Source organism: Nomascus leucogenys, chromosome X, assembly GCF_006542625.1.
Source record: "Nomascus leucogenys isolate Asia chromosome X, Asia_NLE_v1, whole genome shotgun sequence".
Classification (NCBI taxonomy): domain Eukaryota; kingdom Metazoa; phylum Chordata; class Mammalia; order Primates; family Hylobatidae; genus Nomascus; species Nomascus leucogenys.
The window spans coordinates 501,639-522,077 of NC_044406.1; the positions used below are offsets into that span (position 1 = coordinate 501,639).

Consider the following 20,439-nt stretch of genomic DNA (forward strand, 5'->3'; position numbering starts at 1 on the left):
ACCGGCTTAGCCCTCTCTGAAAACACAGTCATCACCTACCCCATTGGAATCACGATGCAAAAACCTGTCCAAAGGCAGTGGTTTCTTATGTGATTCTTGCATCCAGAAGAAATAACAGAGTCAGCAGAGAGGCGCCCTGTTCCATCTTTTGGTTTGATCCAGTTAAAGGTACACACTTGAGTACCCAACATTTGCCAACTCAGCACTGGGCAGAGCCTGGCCTCTGAGGAAACTGACATCTTGGTAATCAATATATTGTGTTTTATTGAAATGTAACTCATGCCTGTAATCCCAACAGTTTGGGAGGCCAAAGAGAGAGGACTGCTTGAGTCCAGGAGTTTGAGACAAGCCTGGGCAACATAGTAAGACCCTCATGTCTACTAATAAACAATTAGGTGTGGTGGCATGTACCTGAAGTCCAACCTACTATGGAGGCTGAGGTGGGAGGATCCCTCGAGCCCAGGAGGTGGAGGCTGCAGTAAGCTGTGATTGCACGACTGCATTCCATTCCAGCTTGGGCAACAGAGGGAGACCCTGTCTCAAAAAAATAAAAAGGAAATATAAGTCACATAACATAAAATCAAATCAACCATTTTAGGCCGGGCGCAGTGGCTCACGTCTGTAATCCCAGCACTTTGGGAGGCCGAGGCAGGTGGATCACAAGGTCAGGAGTTCGAGACCATCCTGGCCAACATGGTGAAACCCTGTGTCTACTAAAATACAAAAAAAAAAAAAAATTAGCCGGGTGTGGTGGTGCATGCCTGTAGTCCCAGCTACTCCGGAGGCTGAGGCAGGGAATCACTTGAACCTGGGAGGTGGAGGTTGCAGTGAGCCAAGATTGTGCCACTGCACTCCAGGCCTGGTGACATACCAAGACTCTCTCAAAAAAAAAAAAAAAAAAAAAAAAAAAAATTAACCATTTAATGTGTACAATTCTGTGACATTCAGGATGTTCACCTTGTTGGGCAACCATCATCACTCTTGAGTTCCAAAACATTTTCATCACCCCAAAAGAAACGCCACACACAACAGCAGCCACTCCCATCCCCCACGCCCTATTCCACAGCAACCACAGAAACTAATCTAGTTTCTGTCTCTTTGAACTGAACTATTCTGGCTACTTTACAGACCTGGAATCATACAGGTGACCTATTGTGTCTGGCTTCTTTCACTTACGATAATACTTTTTGAGGTTCATCCATGTTGTGGCATGTATCCACACTTCATTCCTTTTTTATGGCTAAGTAATATTCCATCACATGGATGTTCAATGATGCATTGTTTTTTTACAGACCAGTTCTTGCTCTGTGGACCAGGCTGGAGTGCAATGGCATGATCATAGCTCACTGCAGCCTCAACTTCCTGGGCTCAAACGATCCTCCCACCTCAGCCTCCTGAGTAGCTGGGATTATAGGTGCACATCTTCACATCCACCCAACTATTTTTATGTTTTGTAGAGATGGGATCTTGCTGTGCTGCCCAGGCTGGTCTCAAACTCCTGGCCTCAAGCAGCCTCCTGAAGCACTGAGATTACAGGTGTAAGCTACTGAGTCTGGCCTATATATATACACACACACACACAGGTATATATGTATATATATGTATACAATATGTATATATATATACACACATTATATATACATATATACACACCTTGTATATACATATATATACACGCATGTGTATATATACATACATATATATACACATGCGTGTGTGTGTATATATATATATATATATATATTTTTTTTTTTTTTTTTTTGAGATGGTGTCACTCTGTCACCCAGGCTGGAGCGCAGTGGTGCAATCTTGGCTCACTGCAACCTCCACCTCCCAGGTTCAAGTGATTCTCCTGCCTCAGCCTCCCAAGCAGCTGGGATTACAGGTGTGCACCACCACACCTGGCTAATTCTTGTATTTTCAGTAGAGACGAGGTTTCACCATGTTGGCCAGAGTGGTCTCGAATTCCTGGACTCAGTGATCTGCCCACCACTGCTTCCCAAAGTGCTGGGATTACAGGTGTGAGCCACTGTGCAAGGTCCCAAAATGTATTTTTAATTCCCGCATTACCCTTCTAAAAATGAAATCATCCTTACTATCACCATAAGAAAATTTAATAATATCCTAATATCCACATAATGCAAATTATAATAAAGGAATATGTGGCCGGGCACGGTGGCTCACGCCTGTAATCTCAGCACTTGGGGAGGCCGAGGCGGGCGGATCACCTGTGGTTGGGAGTTCGAGACCAGCCTGACCAACATGGTGAAACCCCATCTCTACTAAAAAAAAAAAAAAATATATATATATATATATGTACGTATGTATGTATATAAAATTAGCCAGGCATGGTGGTGGGCGCCTGTAATCCCAGTTACTCAGGAGGCTGAGGCAGGAGAATCACTTGAACTTGGGAAGTGGAGGTTGCGGTGAGCTGAGATTGTGCCATTGCACTCCAGCCTGGGCAACAAGAGCAAAACTCTGTCTCAAAAAATAAATAAATAAATAAATAATAAAGCGATATGCACTGGAACATCTCAACTTTTGGGCTTACCTCTACCCTGGAAATAACGAGGCAGTAATATGCGTGCCTCTATATGTTGAATCCACAAGATGACATGACCATCATCTACCCCATTAGACGACTGGGTGGCCGACGGCAATCACAGGCTGCCCAGGCCTGGTGTCCTGGTAACTCGAATGCCATGAGTCCTCTCCTGATGTCTGATTTCCCCAAATGGTGATGAAACGCAGCCAGTGCAATCATCTCTCTGTTAACACAGTGGTTTTTTTTTGACTGGAAAATCAATCCTTTGTATTTATGTGTAAGACGAGTTAAGTGCTAGGCTCAGGTGAATTGCAAACAGGTTTTTTGTCTTTGTGGCCATCTGGGCCACACACTTAGGAGTCATGTGGGTCATGGGTGTGTTCTCTGCTAGGTAGCATTGCCCTGTACTCTGCGACGAGTTGAAATCCCAGGCTTCCCCCAACCAAATACCAGTGGAGGCACTTGATTCTTTTGCCCACCCAGCAATCCACCCACCCCCAATTTCCCATATGCTCTGCAGAGAACAGCCAGCCCCCCTCACCACGTATTGAGAAAAAACACCAAATCATCAGGACAATCTCATTGAACCAAACCTCCCACTGCAGCCAAACTCACATAGAAAACATCCTTTGCAGCCTGAAAACCCTATTAGGACCTTTCTGTCACTGAGTCTTATAAACCTATAACGATTCATTGAACAGAACTGGAGACTCAGGCTCCTGGAGAAGCTTCACAAAGTGACACAGTGCATTAGTCCATTCTTGCATTGCTATAAAGAAATATCCGAGGCTAGGTAATTTATTTTTTATTTTTTGGAGAGAGAGTCTTGCTCTGTTGCCCAGGGTGGAGTGCAATGGCACAATCTCGGCTCACTGCAACCTCCGTTTCCCAGGTTCAAGTGATTCTCCTGCCTCAGCCTCCCAAGTAGCTGAGATTCCAGGCGCCCGCCAGCACGCCTAGCTAATTTTTTTGTATTTTTACTAGAGACGTAGTTTCACCATGTTGGCCAGGCTGCTCTCCAAATCCTGGCCTTGGGTGATCCAACCACCTCAGCCTCCCAAAGTGCTGGGATCATAGGCATGAGCCACCACACCCGGCCCAAGTCTTATAAACCTATGAATATTCACCGAACAGAACCAGAGACTCAGGCTCCTGGAGAAGCTTGACAAAGTTACACAGTGTAATACACCATTCTTGCATTGCTATAAAGAAATGTCTGAGGCTGGGTAACTTTTTATATTTTGGAGACAGAATTTTGCTCCGTCACCCAGGCTGGAGTGCAGTGGTGTGATCTCGGCTCACCACAACCTCTGCCTTCCAGGTTCAAACGATTCTCTTGCCTTGGCCTCCCGAGTAGCTGAGATTACAGGCACCCGCCACCATGCCCAGCTAATTTTTCATATTTTCAGTAGAGACGGGGTTTCACCACGTTGGCCAGGCTGGTCTCCAACTGCTGACTTCGGGTGATCCACCCGCCTCAGTCTCCCAAAGTGCTGGGATTACAGGCATGAGCCACCACGCCCAGCCCAAGTCTTACACACCTATGAAGATTCACCAAACAGCACCAGAGACTCAGGCTCCTGGAGAAGCCTGACAAAGTTACACAGTGTAATATGCTATCCCTGCATTGCTATAAAGAAATATCTGAGGCTAGGTCATTTGTTTTTTATTTTTTGGAGACGGAGTCTTCCTCTGTCACCCAGGCTGGAGTGCAGTGGTGCGATCTTGGCTCACTGCAACTTCCGCCTCCTGGGTTCAAGCGATTCTCCTGCCTCAGCCTCCCTAGTAGCTGGGATTACAGGTACCCGCCACCATGCCCAGCTAATTTTTCATATTTTTAGTGGAGACATAGTTTCACCATGTTGTTCAGGCTGGTCTCGAACTGAGCTCAGGCAGTCTACCCCGTGAGGCTAATTTATAAAGAAAAGAGGTTTTATTGGCTTGGCTGATGGTTCTGCAGGCTGTATAGGAAGCATGGTGCCAGCATGTGTTCAGCCTTTGGTGAGGTATGAGGAAGGCACGTCACATGGTGAGTGTGGGAGCCAGATATGGGGGAGAGGGGCTACACACTTTATTTTTATTTATTTATGAGACGGAGTCTCACTCTGTCACCCAGGCTGGAGTGCAGTGGCTCAATCTCGGCTCACCGCAACCTCTACCTCCCAGATTCAAGCGATTCTCCTGTCTCAGCCTCCGGAGTAGCTGGAATTACAGGCACCTGCCACCACGCCTGGCTAATTTTTGTATTTTTGGTAGAGACGGGGTTTCACCATGTTGGCCAGGCTGGTCTCGAACTTCTGACCTCAGGTGATCCGCCTGCCTCTGCCTACCGAAGTGCTGGGATTACAGGTGTGAGCCACCGTGCTCCCGGCCTTTAAACAACCAGATCCCGAGAGAACTGACTCACTACCACAAGAGCAGCCCCAAACCATGAGGGATCTGCCTCTCAGATCCAAACATCTCACCAGGCTCCCAGCTTTGAGGGTGACAATTGAACATGAGACTGCAACCGGGACAGATATTGGAACTTTTATCATGCCGTCAGCCATAGACAAGCTTCTGTTTATTTTCCTACACAAATCACATGTCCCATCGACGATGCCACAGACGTTATTATTATTTACTTATTTGAGACGGAGTCTCACTGTCACCCAGGCTGGAGTGCACTGGCTCGATCTCTGCTCACTGCAACCTCTGCTGCCTAGGTTCACGCCATTCTCCTGCCTCAGCCTCCCGAGTAGCTGGGACTACAGGCGTCCACCACCATGCCTGGCTAATTTTTTGTATTTTTAGTAGAGATGGGGTTTCACCGTGTTAGCCAGGATGGTCTCGATCTCCTGACCTCGTGATCCACCCGCCTCGGCCTCCCAAAGTGCTGGGATGACAGGCGTGAGCCACCGCACCCGGCCTTTATTATTATTGGCATTATTTTGAGATGGAGTCTTGTTCTGTCACCCAGGCTGGAGTGCAGTGGCATGATCTCGGCTCACTGCAACCTCCGCCTCTCAGGTACAAGAGATTCTCCTGCCTCAGCCTCCCGAGTAGCTGGGATTACAGGTGTGTGTCACCATGCTGGGCTAATTTTTGTATTTTTAGTAGAGATGGGGTTTCACCTTGTTGGCCAAGCATGTCTCGAACTCCTGACATCAGGTGATCCACCCATCTTGTTCAGTTATACAGAGAGTGCGCTGTTTCTTTACTGTATGCCCCAAAAAGAAAAAAAAAAAAAAAAGCAAAAACTCTTTGCAGTAAGGATTGTCTGAATATGCGATTATTGTAAAAAATAAAGCCTTACATATTCTGTTCAATGGGTCTGTATAGGGTTGTAAGACTCAGTGTAAGAAAAGAGCTAAAAGCGTTTTGAGGCTGCAAAGCATTCTTTCTACATGATTTGTGCAGCAGTGGGAGGTTCAGTTCAATCACATTGATCTGACGTCATAGTGGTCTTTGATTAATTACCAGCTCCGATCACTGTCTCAAGGCTACTCTTTGTCTTGGAGTGGCCACTGGCATTGGTTTGGTATCAAAGCTTTCATTCTTAGATCTGTCTCTCTCTCTTCCTGTCTCTTAAATGAGAAGAAGATTTGGATACAGACACACAGAAGGGAGAAGACAGGCAGACACCGAGATGGAGGCAGAGACTGCAGTGATGCAGCGTTCTGAATTATCTGGGTGGACCCTAAATGTAATGACAAGGGTCCTTCTAAGAGACAGAAGAGGAGACACAGACACAGAGGAGGAGGCCACGTGGAGACGGAGGCAGAGACTGGAGTGATGTGGCCACAAGCCCAGGGATGCCTGGAGCCCCCAGGAGCTGAGAGAGGCAGGAAGGACCCTCCCCAGAGCCTCCAGAGGCAGCGCGCATGTCTGTGTCTTAACGCCAGGAGACACCTTGATCTCACACTCCTGGTCTCCAGGACAGAGAGGAGAAGTTCCCGTTGTCGAAAACCCCCGTCTGTGGTCATTTGCTAAGACAGCCCTGGGATAGTGAATCGGAAGGAGTCTTTGCAGTGATAGGGAAGGGCATCCATGAGCTTTCAGCCCCCGGGGGCCTGGGGGATTTGGGGGCCGCTGCCAGACGTGAGCCTGAAAGTCAGTGGGCAGTGGGCAGAAGAGGACACTTGGCGATGGGCATTGAAGAGGCTGAACCATGATTGACTGTGTCGTGTGTGCAGCTCGGCCACAGCAGCAGTGAGGGTGGAGACAGACTCGCTGAGAGAAAATTCGATGCCTCTAAGGAGCCTATGCCGCCCTCTTCTGATTTCTCAGCATCCCCTTGAACACAAGGACAAAAAAAAGGGCAATGTCTGCAGTGCACAGAAAAGGAAGCAGATGGAAAATGACCTGCAGGGTGCAGGCGGACTCAGGAAGCAGTGGCAGGTACGTGTATTCATCAGGGTTCTCTAGAGGGACAGGGCTGGTAGCACAGATGAATATAGGAAGGGGACCTTATTAGGAAAACTGACTCACACAATCACAAGGTGAAACCCCACAATAGCCTGTCTGCACGGTGAGGAGCCAGGAAGCAAGTCCGAGTCCCGAAACCTCAAAGGAAGGGAAGCCGACAGCGCAGCCTTCACTCTGTGGCCAAAGGCCTGAGAGCACCTGGCAAATCACTGGTGTCCAAGAGTCTAAACGCTGAAGAATTTGGGGTCCAGTGTGTTTCAGGGCAGGGAGGATCCAGCACAGGAGAAAGGCGAAGGCCAGAAGACGCGGCCAGTCTAGTCTTTCCACGTTCCTCTGACTGCTTCTGTTTTTTGTTTTATTTTTTTTTGAGACGGAGTCTTGCTCTGTCACCCAGGCTGGACTGCAGTGGTGCAATCTCGGTTTACTGCAACCTCCGCCTCCCAGGTTAAAGCAATTCCCCTGCCTCAGCCTCCTGAGTAGCTGGGATTACAGGCATGTGCCACCACACTTGGCTAATTTTTGTATTTTTACTAGAGACGAGGTTTCACCATGTCACTCAGGCTGGTCTCGAACTCCCAACCTCAGGTGATCTGCCCGCCTTGGCCTCCTAAAGTGCTGGGATAACAAGTGTGAGCCACCATGCCCAGCCCTCTACCTGCCTTTATCCTAGCTGTGCTGGCAGCTGATCAAATGATGCCTGTCCAGATTGAGGGTGGGTCTGCCTCTCCCAGTCCACTGACTCAAATGTTAATCTCCTTTATCAACAACCTCACAGGAACACCTATGATCAATACTTTGCTTCAATTCAGTCAAGTTGACACTCAGTAGTAACCATCATAGTAAGGACACAGCAAAACGGAATACACACCCCATGGGCTGGACGCAGTGGCTCATGCCTGTAATCCCAGCACTTTAGGAGGCCGAGGCCGGTGGATAACCTGAGGTCAGGAGTTTTGAGACCAGCCTGGCCAACATGTGGAAACCACCTCCCTACTAAAAATACAAAAATTAGCCAGGAGTGGTGGCGGGTGCCTGTAATCCCAGCTACTGGGGAGGCTGAGGCAGAAGAATCGCTTGAACCCAGGAGGTGGAGCTTGCTGTGAGCTGAGATCCTGCCACTGCACTCCAGCCTGGGAGACAGGTGAGACTCCTTCAAAAAAAAAGAAAAGAAAGAAAAGGAAGGAAGGAAGGAAGGAAAAGATTACAGACCATATAAGGATTGTTGCTGTGCTCTGTCAGCCACCTCCTCCCAAATACTCCAGAGCTGAAATTGCAGAAAACAAAACTGTGGTGTGGGAGTGGCAGAAGTCAAGGTCCTTTCTTGTGGGGAAGGATGGTGGTGATGTCGGTTATCTTGGTGGGGGTGGGGGGAGTTAGTTTGGGAGTAAGTTAAAGGGAACTAGTGGAAAGGGAAGTAGATGAACAATCAGGAAGAGAAACTGAACAAATGGAACAAAAACATTGGCCGGGTGCGGTGGCTCATGCCTGTAATCCTAGCAGTTTGGGAGGCCGAGGCGGGCAGATCACCTAAGGTCAGGAGTTTGAGACCAGCCTGACCAACACGGTGAAACCTCATCTCTACTAAAAATACAAAAATTAGCCAGGCGTGGTGGCGGGTGCCTGTAATTCCAGCTACTCAGGAGGCTGAGGCAGGAGAATCCCTTTAACCGGGGAGGCGGAGGTTGCAGTGAGCTGAGATCGCACCACTGCACTCACACTCCAGCCTGGACAACAGAGCGAGACCCCATCTCAAAAAAAAAAAAAATCTTCATCCATTGACGCAGGAACTCTGTGTGGGTGGGTGGGTGTGTGTGTGTGGGGGGGGTGTGGTTGACAATAGTCACCCTATTGTGCTATGTCTTATTTATTCTTTCCAGTTTTTGTACCTATTAACCATCTGCACCTTCCCTACTCCAACCCCCTTTGTAACTGCAAGGATAAATGCTTGAGGAGATGGGTACCCCATTTTCCATGATGTGCTTATTACACATTGCATGCCTGTTATCAAAACATCTCATGTAAGCTATATACACCTACTATGGACCCACAACAACTTTTAAAAATAATTCAATTTTTTTTTTTTTTTTGGTTGAAACTGAGTCTTGCTCTGTCGCCCAGGCTGGAGTGCAATGGCGTGACCTTGGCTCACTGCAACCTCCACCTCCCGGGTTCAAGTGATTCTCCTGCCTCAGCCTCCTGCGTAGCTGGGATTACAGGCGCCTGCCACTATGCCCTGCAATTTTTTGTATTTTTAGTAGAGACAGGGTTTCACCATGTTGGTCAGGCTGATCTTGAACTCCAGACCTCATGATTCGCCTGCCTCGGGTCTCCCCAAAGTGCAAAAAATTTTTTTTAATTGCATAGGATGAAATACTTTCAAACACACCCACAACCACATACAAGTAAAACAGAAAATCTGAAAAGGCGGCCAGGTGTGGTGGCTCATGCCTGTATTCCCTGGCACTTTGGGAGGCCGAGGCAGGTAGATCATGACGTCAAGAGATCGAGACCATCCTGGCCAACATGGTGAAACCCTATCTCTACTAAAAATACAAAAATTAGCCTGGCGTGGTGGGGCTTACCTGTAGTCCCAGCTACTCGGGAGGCTGAGGTAAGAGAATTGCTTGTACCCAGGAGGCGGAAGGTGCACTGAGCCAAGATCTCGCCACCACACTCCAGCTTGGTGACGGAGTGAGACTCTGTCTGAAGAAAAAAAAAAAGAAAATCTGAAAAAGCAGGTCAGATTGTATCAATGTCCATATCTGGCTGAGCGATTTACTGGAGTTTTACAAGATGTTCTAATTGCAGGAAGCTTGGTAAAGGTACACGGGATGACTCTGTACTGCCTCTTACAACTGCATGTGAATTTACACGTCTTTGCGTACAATTTCTGTGTTACTTCAGGCTGCTGGGATAATACAGTCGGAAGCTTAAACTGTGAACATTCCTGTATCCCACTTCTGGAAGCTGGAGGTCTGAGACAAGGGTGCCAATATTGTTGGTTGCTGGTGAGAACTCTCTTCTTGGCCACCTTTTTCCTTTTGTTTTTAATTGTTTTTATTATACTTTAAGTTCTGGGGTGTATATGCAGAACATGCAGGTTACATAGGTATACACATGCCATGGTGGTTTGCTGCACCCATCAACCCATCATCTACATTAGGTATTTGTCCTAATGCTCTCCCTCCCCTATCCCCCCACCCCCCGACAGGCCCTGGTGTGTGATGCTCCCCTCCCTGTGTCCATGTGTTCTCATCGTTCAACTCCCGCTTATGAGTGAGAACATGTGGTGTTTGGTTTTCTGTTCCTGTGTTAGTTTGCTGAGAATGATGGTTTCCAGCTTCATCCATGTCCCTGCAAAGGACATGAACTCATTCTTTTTTATGGCTGCATAGTATCCCATGGTGTCCATGTGCCACATTTTCTTTATCCAGTCTATCATTGATGGACATTTGGGTTGGTTCCAAGTCTTTGCTATTGTGAACAGTTGGCCGCCTTTTTCTTGTGTGCTCACAAGGCAGTGGGACAGTGAGCTCGCTCTGAGCTCATCATCCTTTGATAAGGGCAGGAATCTCATGCATGAGGCTCCACCCCCATGACATCATCACCTCCCAAAGCCGCCACTTCCTAACACCATCCCCTTGGGGGGTGACAATTTCTACAAATGAATTTGGAAGGACACCAATGATCGGTCAATAGCAGTAGTCAATTAAAAATAGGAGATGATATAAAAAGATGTTAAATTAATATCTAATTGTCAGTGGATTTGTGAACTATCTGATGGTAAATATCAGATAAAAGATAGTTAAGGATAGAGCATCAAAGAACCAAAGCTAAATCTTTTTTTTTTTTTTGGGACAGAGTTTCGCTCTTGTCACCCAGGCTGGAGTTCAGTGGTGCGATCTCAGCGCACCGCAACCTCTGCCTCCCGGGTTCAAGCAATTCTGCTGCCTCAGCCTCCCAAGTAGCCGGGATGGTAAATCTTTTACAGTAATAATAAAAAAATAACAAACTAATAAAAGAAGCATTACACCAAGAAGACAGTATAATCATGAACCTGTAGGTCTCTAGTATTGCAGCCCTGAAATACCTAAAGCAGAGAGTGACAGAGATTTCCAAACTCTCTCTACAAAAGACAGGATAAATACATTACATTTCGTAACAGGATTAAAATTTCAATTTGTAGAAATTTGAACTTATAGAAACGTAAGTCTATAAAACCAGGAGATTGTGTCCATCCTGGCTAACACGGTGAAACCCCATCTCTACTAAAAATACCAAAAAAATTAGCCGGGCATGGTGGCAGGTGCCTGTAGTCCCAGCTACTCGAGAGACTGAGGCAGGAGAATGGCGTGAACCCAGAGGCAGAGCCTGCAGTGAGCAGAGAGCGCACCATTGCACTCCAGCTTTGGGGAGAGAGCAAGACTCCGTCTCAAAAAAAAAAATTAAAAGGCAAAAAAGAATCACTCGTTTTAATTCTACACCTTTGGAAATATTAAAATACCCTCTTCATCCATTGGTCAAATCAGGAAAAATGAAAACAATGACATCATTATAAGTCTTTGAAATGCAGCCCTAGGGGTCAGGACAAAAATGAGTTCACAATACATTTGTTATGACTAGAAGGAAGAAAACAAAAAAAGATGGCATGTGTCAAGGCAAGAAAATAGACAACATATTCCAGAATGACGGCAAAGAATTATAAGAGGATAAAACAGCAATAACTAAAAATGATAAGTGAGCAATAAACACAATGATTAGTAAAATCTCTATTCCTGAATCCGAGACGGTGCTTCACAAAGACAGCTTCAGAGGCCAGAATTCCAAAGCTTTTTTCTACATACAGATATTTGCCCTGATGCCTGGATTAATGGCACCCAAACTGCAGAAAACACAACCTCAACTGAGTTTTCTCCTTCAATGACAAATGACACCTAAGCATCACCACCAAACCATGGCTGGCATTTATTTAGTTCTGAGCATTGCTCTGACAGAATGCATCAGTCCTGCTTTGCTCTCAGCAAAACTGGGTGCAGAGGGAAGGGCTGTTAGCCTGGTCGTTGCATAGATAAGGAGTCAGAAAGATAGAGACGCAATGGCTTAACTATGACACCTGATGCAAGACTTGATACCTCCCCAGTTTCAGCCCAAATGGAGAAATGGGTATGTTGCACCTTCTGTGATCTGGGGATCAGTTCTGACGTCTGCAGTCCAGCCCCCAAACCTGTCCTGCCTTTGAAAAAGTGGGGTGTCCCTTCTATGACAGTTTCTCTTAACAGCCAAGATGAGAGATACCACATGTTCATGAAAAGACACTCTCACAATCAAGGTGGTGTCCAGACACACATCTAGACTGTGATGTGTTCCCCACACACCAGCCTTTGTTGAGTGCACACGTTCCTGCTAAAAGTCCCTGTGACTACATGACACAATACTGCCAGTTTCCAGGCTGTTAGGACCTGCTATCTTTGGGGACTTCCTCTACCCACCGTAGCCTCCTGTTCTTCCGACTTTGAGTCCCAGTATTTGGGTGTAACACTTAACACTTACTTACTGAAAACATGACTACATGGATGGATGGATGGATGGATGGATTGATGAATGAATGAATGAGATGGTCCCATCCATTGCTGGACCTGAATAAAACCTATTCATGCTACTGGAAGGGCATAAAAGAGTAGCTTCACTGAGAAATCCATGCACCCTAGGTCCAACTACTGAATCGAGGTTTGCCAAAGAAAAGAAACTCATTCCTCCTGGTTCCTACAGAGCCCTAATGGCACACATGACATCAGCTTCAGGCTCAAACCCAGGATCCCAAGAGCTCTGGCCACACCTTGGATTCAGCTCTACTCACCCAGCAATCCACGCAGTTTCTCTGCCTGCTGGGAAGTGTCTCCAGGCTCCAGGAAATTGCACAATCAGATGTCAAGGAACACAGGCGAACTTCTCCAGAATCATGCTCTCGGCTGGAGTCGTACAAGATTCAAATTGCTCTCAGAGCTCATCTGCTCAGCCTGGGGAATGCGGTATCTGTCATTTTCCAGAGTGCGTGTTCAGTCAGTGATATAAATTGTCAGCTTTAGGAGATAGGAGACATCCTATCACCCCATCCAGAGTCTGTACTTGGAACTACCTTTATGAGGATGATTAACAGCAGCTGCGGCTGGGCATGGTGGCTCGCGCCTGTAATCCCAGCACTTTGGGAGGCAGAGACGGGGTGATCACTTGGGGCCGGGAGTTTGAGATCAGCCTGGCCAACATGGCAAAACTCCGTCTCTACTAAAAATACAAAAAAAAAAAAAAAATTAGCTGGGCGTGGGGGTGTCTGTAATCCCAGCTACTCGGGAGGCTGAGGCGACAGAATCATTTGAACCTGGGAGGCGAAGGTTGCAGTGAGCCGAGATCGTGCCACTGCACTCCAGCCTGGGTGAAACACTGAAAAGCCCTCTAAAAATAAAATAAAAAAATAAAAAGAGCAGCTGGCACTTCTTGCAAGAGCTTCAAGCTACAAAAGGCTCTTGGATAATGTGCAAACGTACAGAGGTGGAGGTATTTTTAGAACTGAAGATTTCATGCATAGTCCTGGCTGTTTAGAAACAGTTTAAAGAGGAAGGCATGCTGGGATCCTGGTTTAATGGAGGAAGTCATTCCCGTTCAGAAACACATCTGTCTGGGCTCCATGGCTTAGCAGAACCTCTGGGCAGTACAAGGTGTTTGAAATGATGCTGTATGAAAGATGCCAGAGGCGTTGGTGCTGAGGGCTGGAAACTGCAGTTGACATTTGCCTGGCTCAGGGAATCTCAAACTTGGCTGAACAACAACAAAAAAACATGACCTGGGGCCGGGCGCAGTGGCTCATGCCTGTCATCCCAGCACTTTGGGAGGCCAAGGCAGGTGGATCACTTTGAGCTCAGGAGTTCAAGACCAGCCTGGGCAACATGGCAAAACCGTGTCTGTATAAAAAAATACAGATAGATAGACGTGGTGGTGCATGCCTCTGGTCCCAGCTACTTGAGAGGCTGAGGCAGGAGAGTTGCTTGAGCCTAGGCGGTCGAGGCTGCAGTGAGCTGAGATTGCACCACTGCACTCCAGCCTGGGTAACAGAGTGAGACCCTGTTGAAATTAAAGAAAGGAAGAAAGAAAAAAAGGAAAGAAAAGGAAGGAAGAGAGAGGGAGGGAGAGATAAACAAAGGGAAGGAGGAAGGAAGGGAAGGAGGGAGGGAGATAAGGAAGGGAAGTAAAAGGGAAGGAGGAAGGGAGGGAGGGAGGAAAGAGCGAGGGAAGGAAGGAAGGAGAGGAAGAGAGAAAAGAAAAAACGAGGAAGGAAAAGAGAATGAAAGAAGGAAGGAGAGAAAGGAAAAGGAAGAAAGCAAAAGAAAAGAGAAAGAGAGGAAGGAAAAGAAAGCAAAAACTCGGGGAATTCAAAACAAATGCTGATGCCCAGAATTAACTGCAGAACTTTCCTGGGGATGGGGCTGACCGTCAGTCATTTTCAGAGGTTGGCCCAGTGAGCAGCAAAAGCCCACTAGCTTTCCTGGATATTTGGGGAGACTGTCACAGATAGAGGCCTGAGCTCACCAATGGTTTTACACAAGGCTCACTGGGGATTGGGGAGGTCCACTTTCAAGGACAGGACACAATGCCTGTTCTTGAAGAGGGAAGAGGCATGAGCAGAGATGGCTACACCAATTGCAAGCTCAGTGCAAAATGAGAAGACGGACTCCTTGTTCAAACCTAATTAACAATTTCCAGGTGGCGGCAGCAGAGTTAAATCAATATGGCGCCCTTCTGTGCGTGGGGACCCTGTGTGAGTTACACAGGGTGCAGACTCATGAAACTTGGGGTGTAGATAACAGAAGTTATCCACCTCTGTGGCTTTCCAGGTCTCTAGAAATGGAAAGAATATTTTCCGGACTCTCATGGCATCTGGTTCCTGTGGCCAATAGTAGATTGAATAGTGTCTTTCAAAAAGAGTAAGGCCTAATCCCTGGTATCCGTGAATGGGATCTTATTCACAGAAAGGGTCTTGGCAGGTGTCATTGAGTAAAGGATCTTGAAATGAGATCATCTGGATTATCTAGGTGGACCATAATTCTAATATCAAATGTCCTTATTAGAAACAAGAAGAGACACAGATACAGGGAGAAGGCCACGCTCATGTGGAGACAGAGGCAGAGACTGCAGTGATGCGGCCACAAGCCCAGGGATGCCTGAAGCCCCCAGGAGATGGGAGAGGCAGGAAAGATCCTCTCCTAGAGCCTCTGGAGGGAACTGGACACAATTGTAGTGGACTGAACTGTGGTCTCCCAAAAAGATCTGTCTATACCCTAATAAATACCCAGAGCCTGGGAATGAGAACTTATTTGGAAATAAGGATCTTTGAAGATGCAGTGAATTAAAGATCTTGAGATGAGATCATCCTGGAGTAGGGTGGGCCCTAAATCCAATGACAGCTGTCCTAAGAGACAGAAGATGACACACAGACACAGAGGAGAAGGCCACGTGGAGACAGAGGAAGAGACTGCAGTGATGCGGCCACAAGCCAGGGACGTCTGGAGACCCCAGGAGCTGGGAGAGGCAGGAAGGATCCTCTCCTAGAGCCTCTGGATGGAACTGGACACAACTGTAGTGGACTGAACTGTGGTCTCCCAAAAAGATCTGTATATATCCTAATATCCAGAGCCTGGGAACGAGACCTTATTTGGAAATAAAGATCTTTGAAGATGCAATGAGTTAAAGATCTTGAGATGAGATCATCCTGGAGTAGGGTGGGCCCTAAATCCAATGAGAGGTGTCCTAAGAGACAGAAGAAGAGACACAGACACAGAGAAGGCCACGTGGAGACAGAGGCAGAGACTGGAGTGATGCGGCCACAAGCCCAAGGAATGTCTGGAGCCCCCAGGAGATGGGAGGGGCAGGAATGATCCTCTCTTAGAGCCTCTGGATGGAACTGGACACAACTGTAGTAGACAACTGTGGTCTCCCAAAAAGATCCGTCTATATCCTAATACCCAGAGCCTGGGAATGAGATCTTATTTGAAAATAAGGATCTTTGAAATTGCAATGAGTTAAAGATCTTGAAATGAGATTCTGGAGTAGGGTGGGCCCTAAATCCAAAGACAGGTGTCCTAAGAGACAGAAGAAGACACACAGACACAGAGGAGAAGTCCACGTGGAGACAGAGGCAGAGACTGCAGTGATGCGGCCACAAGCCCAGGGATGCCTGGAGCCCCCAGGAGCTGAGACAGGCAGGAAGGATCCTCTCCTAGAGCCTCTGGATGGAACTGGACAAAATTGTAGTGGACTGAACTGTGGTCTCCCAAAAAGACCTCTCTATATCATAATACCCAGAGCCTGGGAATGAGACTTTATTTGGAAATTAGGATCTTTTGAGAGTTTTGCTCTTGTTGCCCAGGCTGGGTTGCGATGGCGAGATCTCGGCTCACCACAACCTCCACCTCCTGGGTTCAAGAAATTCTCCTGTCTCAGCCTCCCAAGTAGCTGGGATTACATGCATGTGACACTGGAGTGATGCAACCACAAGCCAAAGGGATGCCTGGAGCTCCCAGGAACTAAGAGAGGCAGGAACTGATCCTTCCCTACAGCCTCCAGATGGAGCAGAGCCCTGAGACACCTTGATTTCAATCTTCTTGTCTCCAGAGCTGGGAGAGGAAAAATAATTCCCTTTGTCTTGAGGCCCCTAGTTGTGGTCACTTGTTATGGCAGGCCTGGAAAACTGATCAATGTCATAACCTGCAATGGGCTATTTGAACACACAGCCATCTCATGGGACTGTCTACGTCATCTTCACACAGAGACCTAAGCCCCATGGGGAGCTTGGCAGATGTGATGTCAGGGCCTCTACAGATCCAGATGTAGGGGTTTAGTCAGGCTGGTGAGGAAAATTTTAGTTATAATAGCCACAAACCCTCTGGGAAGGCCTGAGAGTTTGCATAACTTCAGTAATAAACCTGGCTGAAGGCAGCCTAGTCCCCTTACCTTTATTTAAACAAATTAGAGTAGAAGCAAAGGAATGTGGGGAGTTTAACTAACTTGTTTACCCATGTGGTCCTAAGACTAACCTTTGATCTATTGCAGGTGCTTAATTGCTTTCTACTTAGGGAAGTCCACAATGTCAATTTCCCTCTGGTGGTGTTGACTCACGACCTTTGTCAATTAATCTTTACTGAATAAATGCAAGTCTTGCTGACTGATCGAGGCCACGGCTGCTACTAAGTGGCTCGGATGCTCAGCCAAGCTGGCAAAGCAGAATAGCTGTGTGTCAGTGTACTTCATTCATCCGTCACTTGGTCAGGGTCTACGGGACAGACCCCCGCACCATAAATCTTGTTGCAGGTTCTCACCATTGGGCTTCACGTCTCCCTGCAGCACCATGAGTCCAGCTACACTAGGGAGGTCAATATCATGTGTGTTTCCTGCAAGTTTCATTGTTCCTTGTAACCTCTGGCAGGCTCTCCTTCCTGGCCTGTTAGGCTGGTGGTATCACTCACGGTTTTCCTATGAAGGGTCTCAAGATCTAAGCGGACATTCTGCACAGTCTGGGTCTTTCTGCAGAAGGTGTTTGAGCTCATTCTCTCTGCATCGAGAGTCCTGTGTGTTGAGTTCTGAGCTCTGCCTAAAACAAGCATACCAATTGTTAGGGTCACCCCAACCAGACCGTTCCCTTCCCCTTCCACAGGCCTTACAATACCGTCCCTTGCACTCTCTGCACAGCTCCCCCAGGGCTAAAGACAAACACCCCCCTTCACTGACCGCTCCAGTAACTGTTTGTCCAGACAGTTAAAGGATGTGGTTAACATGTCTGTGAACCTCGCATAACAAAGCTGGCAAAAAACATCTCCAGGATGTGGTCAAGACACTTGTACCCCCTACTCACCCCCACCCCCCCCCCCCCCCCCCCCCCCCCCCCCCCCCCCCCCCCCTACTCAGCTCCCACACCCCAACCCAGTCCTCCTGCACCCTCAACTCAGCTCCCCCACCCTGTTTCTGGCCCTATAAAACCCTGCTATAGTCTGTAAGTGGGGCTGCCTCCTCTAACTGGTGGAGCAGCCAAGCAGCTCAGTAAAGCTTGCTTGCCTGACTTTAGGTCTCCTCATCCTCTATCTCGGCTGACCTTACACCAATGGGTAGTGAGCATCTAACGTGAATATCCCAGGGAACAAATCCACATTTCTTATCCTTTCGTACCAAGGAAGGTCCCTTGTCTAGTGGGTCCATGACATAAAATTCCTGGTTTTCTGTAAAGGAACAACAGAAATCCAGGCATCCTGGTTATCTACCAAGGAAAATCACCATCTGTGGTGACAAACCCATTCCTGGAGAATGACTGATTTTTTTTAAAGAGGCCAAATACACTTATTTTCATTTAAGTTGCTTATCAGGGCAACTTTACCCATCTGGGAACAATCTAGCAGTCATGTAAGAAGCACGTGCCCCCGCAATTAGTTTGAACTCCATCCTGGAATGGCAGCTGGTTGTGATTCTAAGGTACAAGCATGCCAGGAGCTAATGTTGGATTTGAATAGTCAGTGGGATTTTGTCACTTACGGGAATGGATAATAAGCCAACCAATGGTCATCAGTCTCACACATAAGGAGTGCAGGCTCGTAGGGTATACACAGTACTTTCTCAAAAGCATTGCAAATGACTCATTTCTCCATGTTGAAATTTGAAAACCCAACACCTTATCTCTCTAACACCAAAGGATTGAGCCTTCCTTGCCTGGCTGGTAAGAGTGAGCCTCTATACCAAGGATGTACCCTTTGGCTGTGTGAGGTTTTCAGAAGTATCAGAAGCTGTATACATTTTCTGTGGTTGCTGTAACAAGTGACTACCAATTTGTTGGAGCCTTAAAACAAGAAATATTTATTCTCTCTCTGTTCTGGAGACCAGAAGTCTAAAGTCAAGATGTCAGAAGGACCGAGATTGCTCTGAGGGGTGTAAGGGAGAATCCTTCCTGCCTGTCCCAGCTCCTGGTGGCTCCAGGCATTGCTTGGCTTGTGGCCACATCACTCCAGTCTCGGCCTGCATCATCACAAGAACATCTTGTCTTCTGTACTCAGATCTCCCTCTACCTGTCTCTGATAAGAACCCTCGTGATGGCACTGGGTTCACTGGATGATCCATAATGACCCATCTCAAAATTCTTAATTCTATCTGCAAAGATTATTTTCCAAATAAAGTAATATTTGTAGGTTCTGAGAGTTAGGGCATGAACATATCTTTTGAGGGCTACCATTTGATCCATAGCTGTTCAGTGGTTTACATTCTCGGATTTGACAGTGGCATGCTTCACTTGTGACTGAGGAATGAGGTTGACCAGATGGTGCTGCTGGCCACATCAAACTCATCCTACAGGCTGTAGCAAGCAAGGCTCACACCTCCCCATGTCCGACACCTGTGAATCACAGCTGGGTCTCTGGAAAAATGACTGCGTGCAGGAACAAAATCAAACAGGAGACCTCATCCACCACTAGGTCTCAGAGAGGATATTGCAGCCCCTGAAAAGAGGTCATCTCTCTTGGAACTTTTGTACTCAGTTGTACTTAGCGCGGCAAGGAAAACGGCATATTTATGTTGGAAAATGTAATTATTTATGGCACCTCTGACAATTGGGCACTTTGGAATCACAAAGTTTATGGCTGAGGACCACCTGGGGTGATTATCCTCCAAAATGTTTCTTTGGCTTCTTGAAGTCCTGCAGAGGTTGAGACAGCTGTCTCAAAACTAGAGGAGAGAGCCCTGTGGGCAGGTGGGTGTGAGAAACTCAAACACCGCAGTCTTCACAGACCCACAAGCTATTGGCAGGTGCAATGTGTTTCTTGGGGCAGCAGCTATCCTGAGACAGGATATCACAGGGTCACATCAAGGACCCCAGTCATCTCACAACTCTTAGACCACAGCTGCTGCTGCAGTTTCTGGTTGTAGGTGACATGGAGGGACTTTGTCTCTTTCTCATTGTACAGGTAACGGCCACCAACTCCTTCCAGCTCTGGGGTGACCGCTGCGTAGATGGAAGTCCACGCTCCTTCATCGGGGGTCTGGTGGAAGAAAAAAGAAGGCTACGATGAGTCAAATTTCTGAGCAGGAAACAGGATTCTCAGGACTCACATGGATGCTGCAGGGACAGGTGGAATATACTCATCAGCTGCACTGAGAAATGTATGTGGAAAGCGAGGTTGGGTGATCGATCTGAACCACACCTTCTCTGCTGTTGGGTTTCTTTACAACAGGCACTGACAACGCACCCAAGTGGGTTGCATTTCAATGGTGGGTTAATCCATCTCACTAGGCAGATGCATATTAAAATCCCTGATGTACGTATTTAATCACACACTCTTTATGGGACCGAAATGCTTATTAATTGACTAGAAGCAGATGAGTGAGTGCTTGGCCTCTGTATTTAATAAACAATATTTAGCAATTAGATGAAACATCAGGACATCAAAAAGATTCTTGTT

General features: G+C 47.2%; 1 protein-coding gene across 2 annotated transcripts in view; it reads right to left on the minus strand.

Annotated features, from left to right (window-relative positions):
• Nucleotides 1–18,309: 18,309 nt before the first annotated feature.
• Nucleotides 18,310–20,439, minus strand: part of DHRSX (dehydrogenase/reductase X-linked) — a 326,527-nt gene continuing 324,397 nt past the window's right edge. Inside the window, exon 7 of one of the 2 annotated variants that reach the window (XM_030806545.1) lies at nucleotides 18,310–20,019. In XM_030806545.1, the coding sequence (XP_030662405.1) occupies nucleotides 19,831–20,019 (189 nt within the window). In that variant the 3' untranslated portion in view covers nucleotides 18,310–19,830. Of the gene's footprint in view, nucleotides 20,041–20,439 lie in introns of both variants that reach the window. The other variant, XM_030806544.1, reaches the window with a different exon arrangement.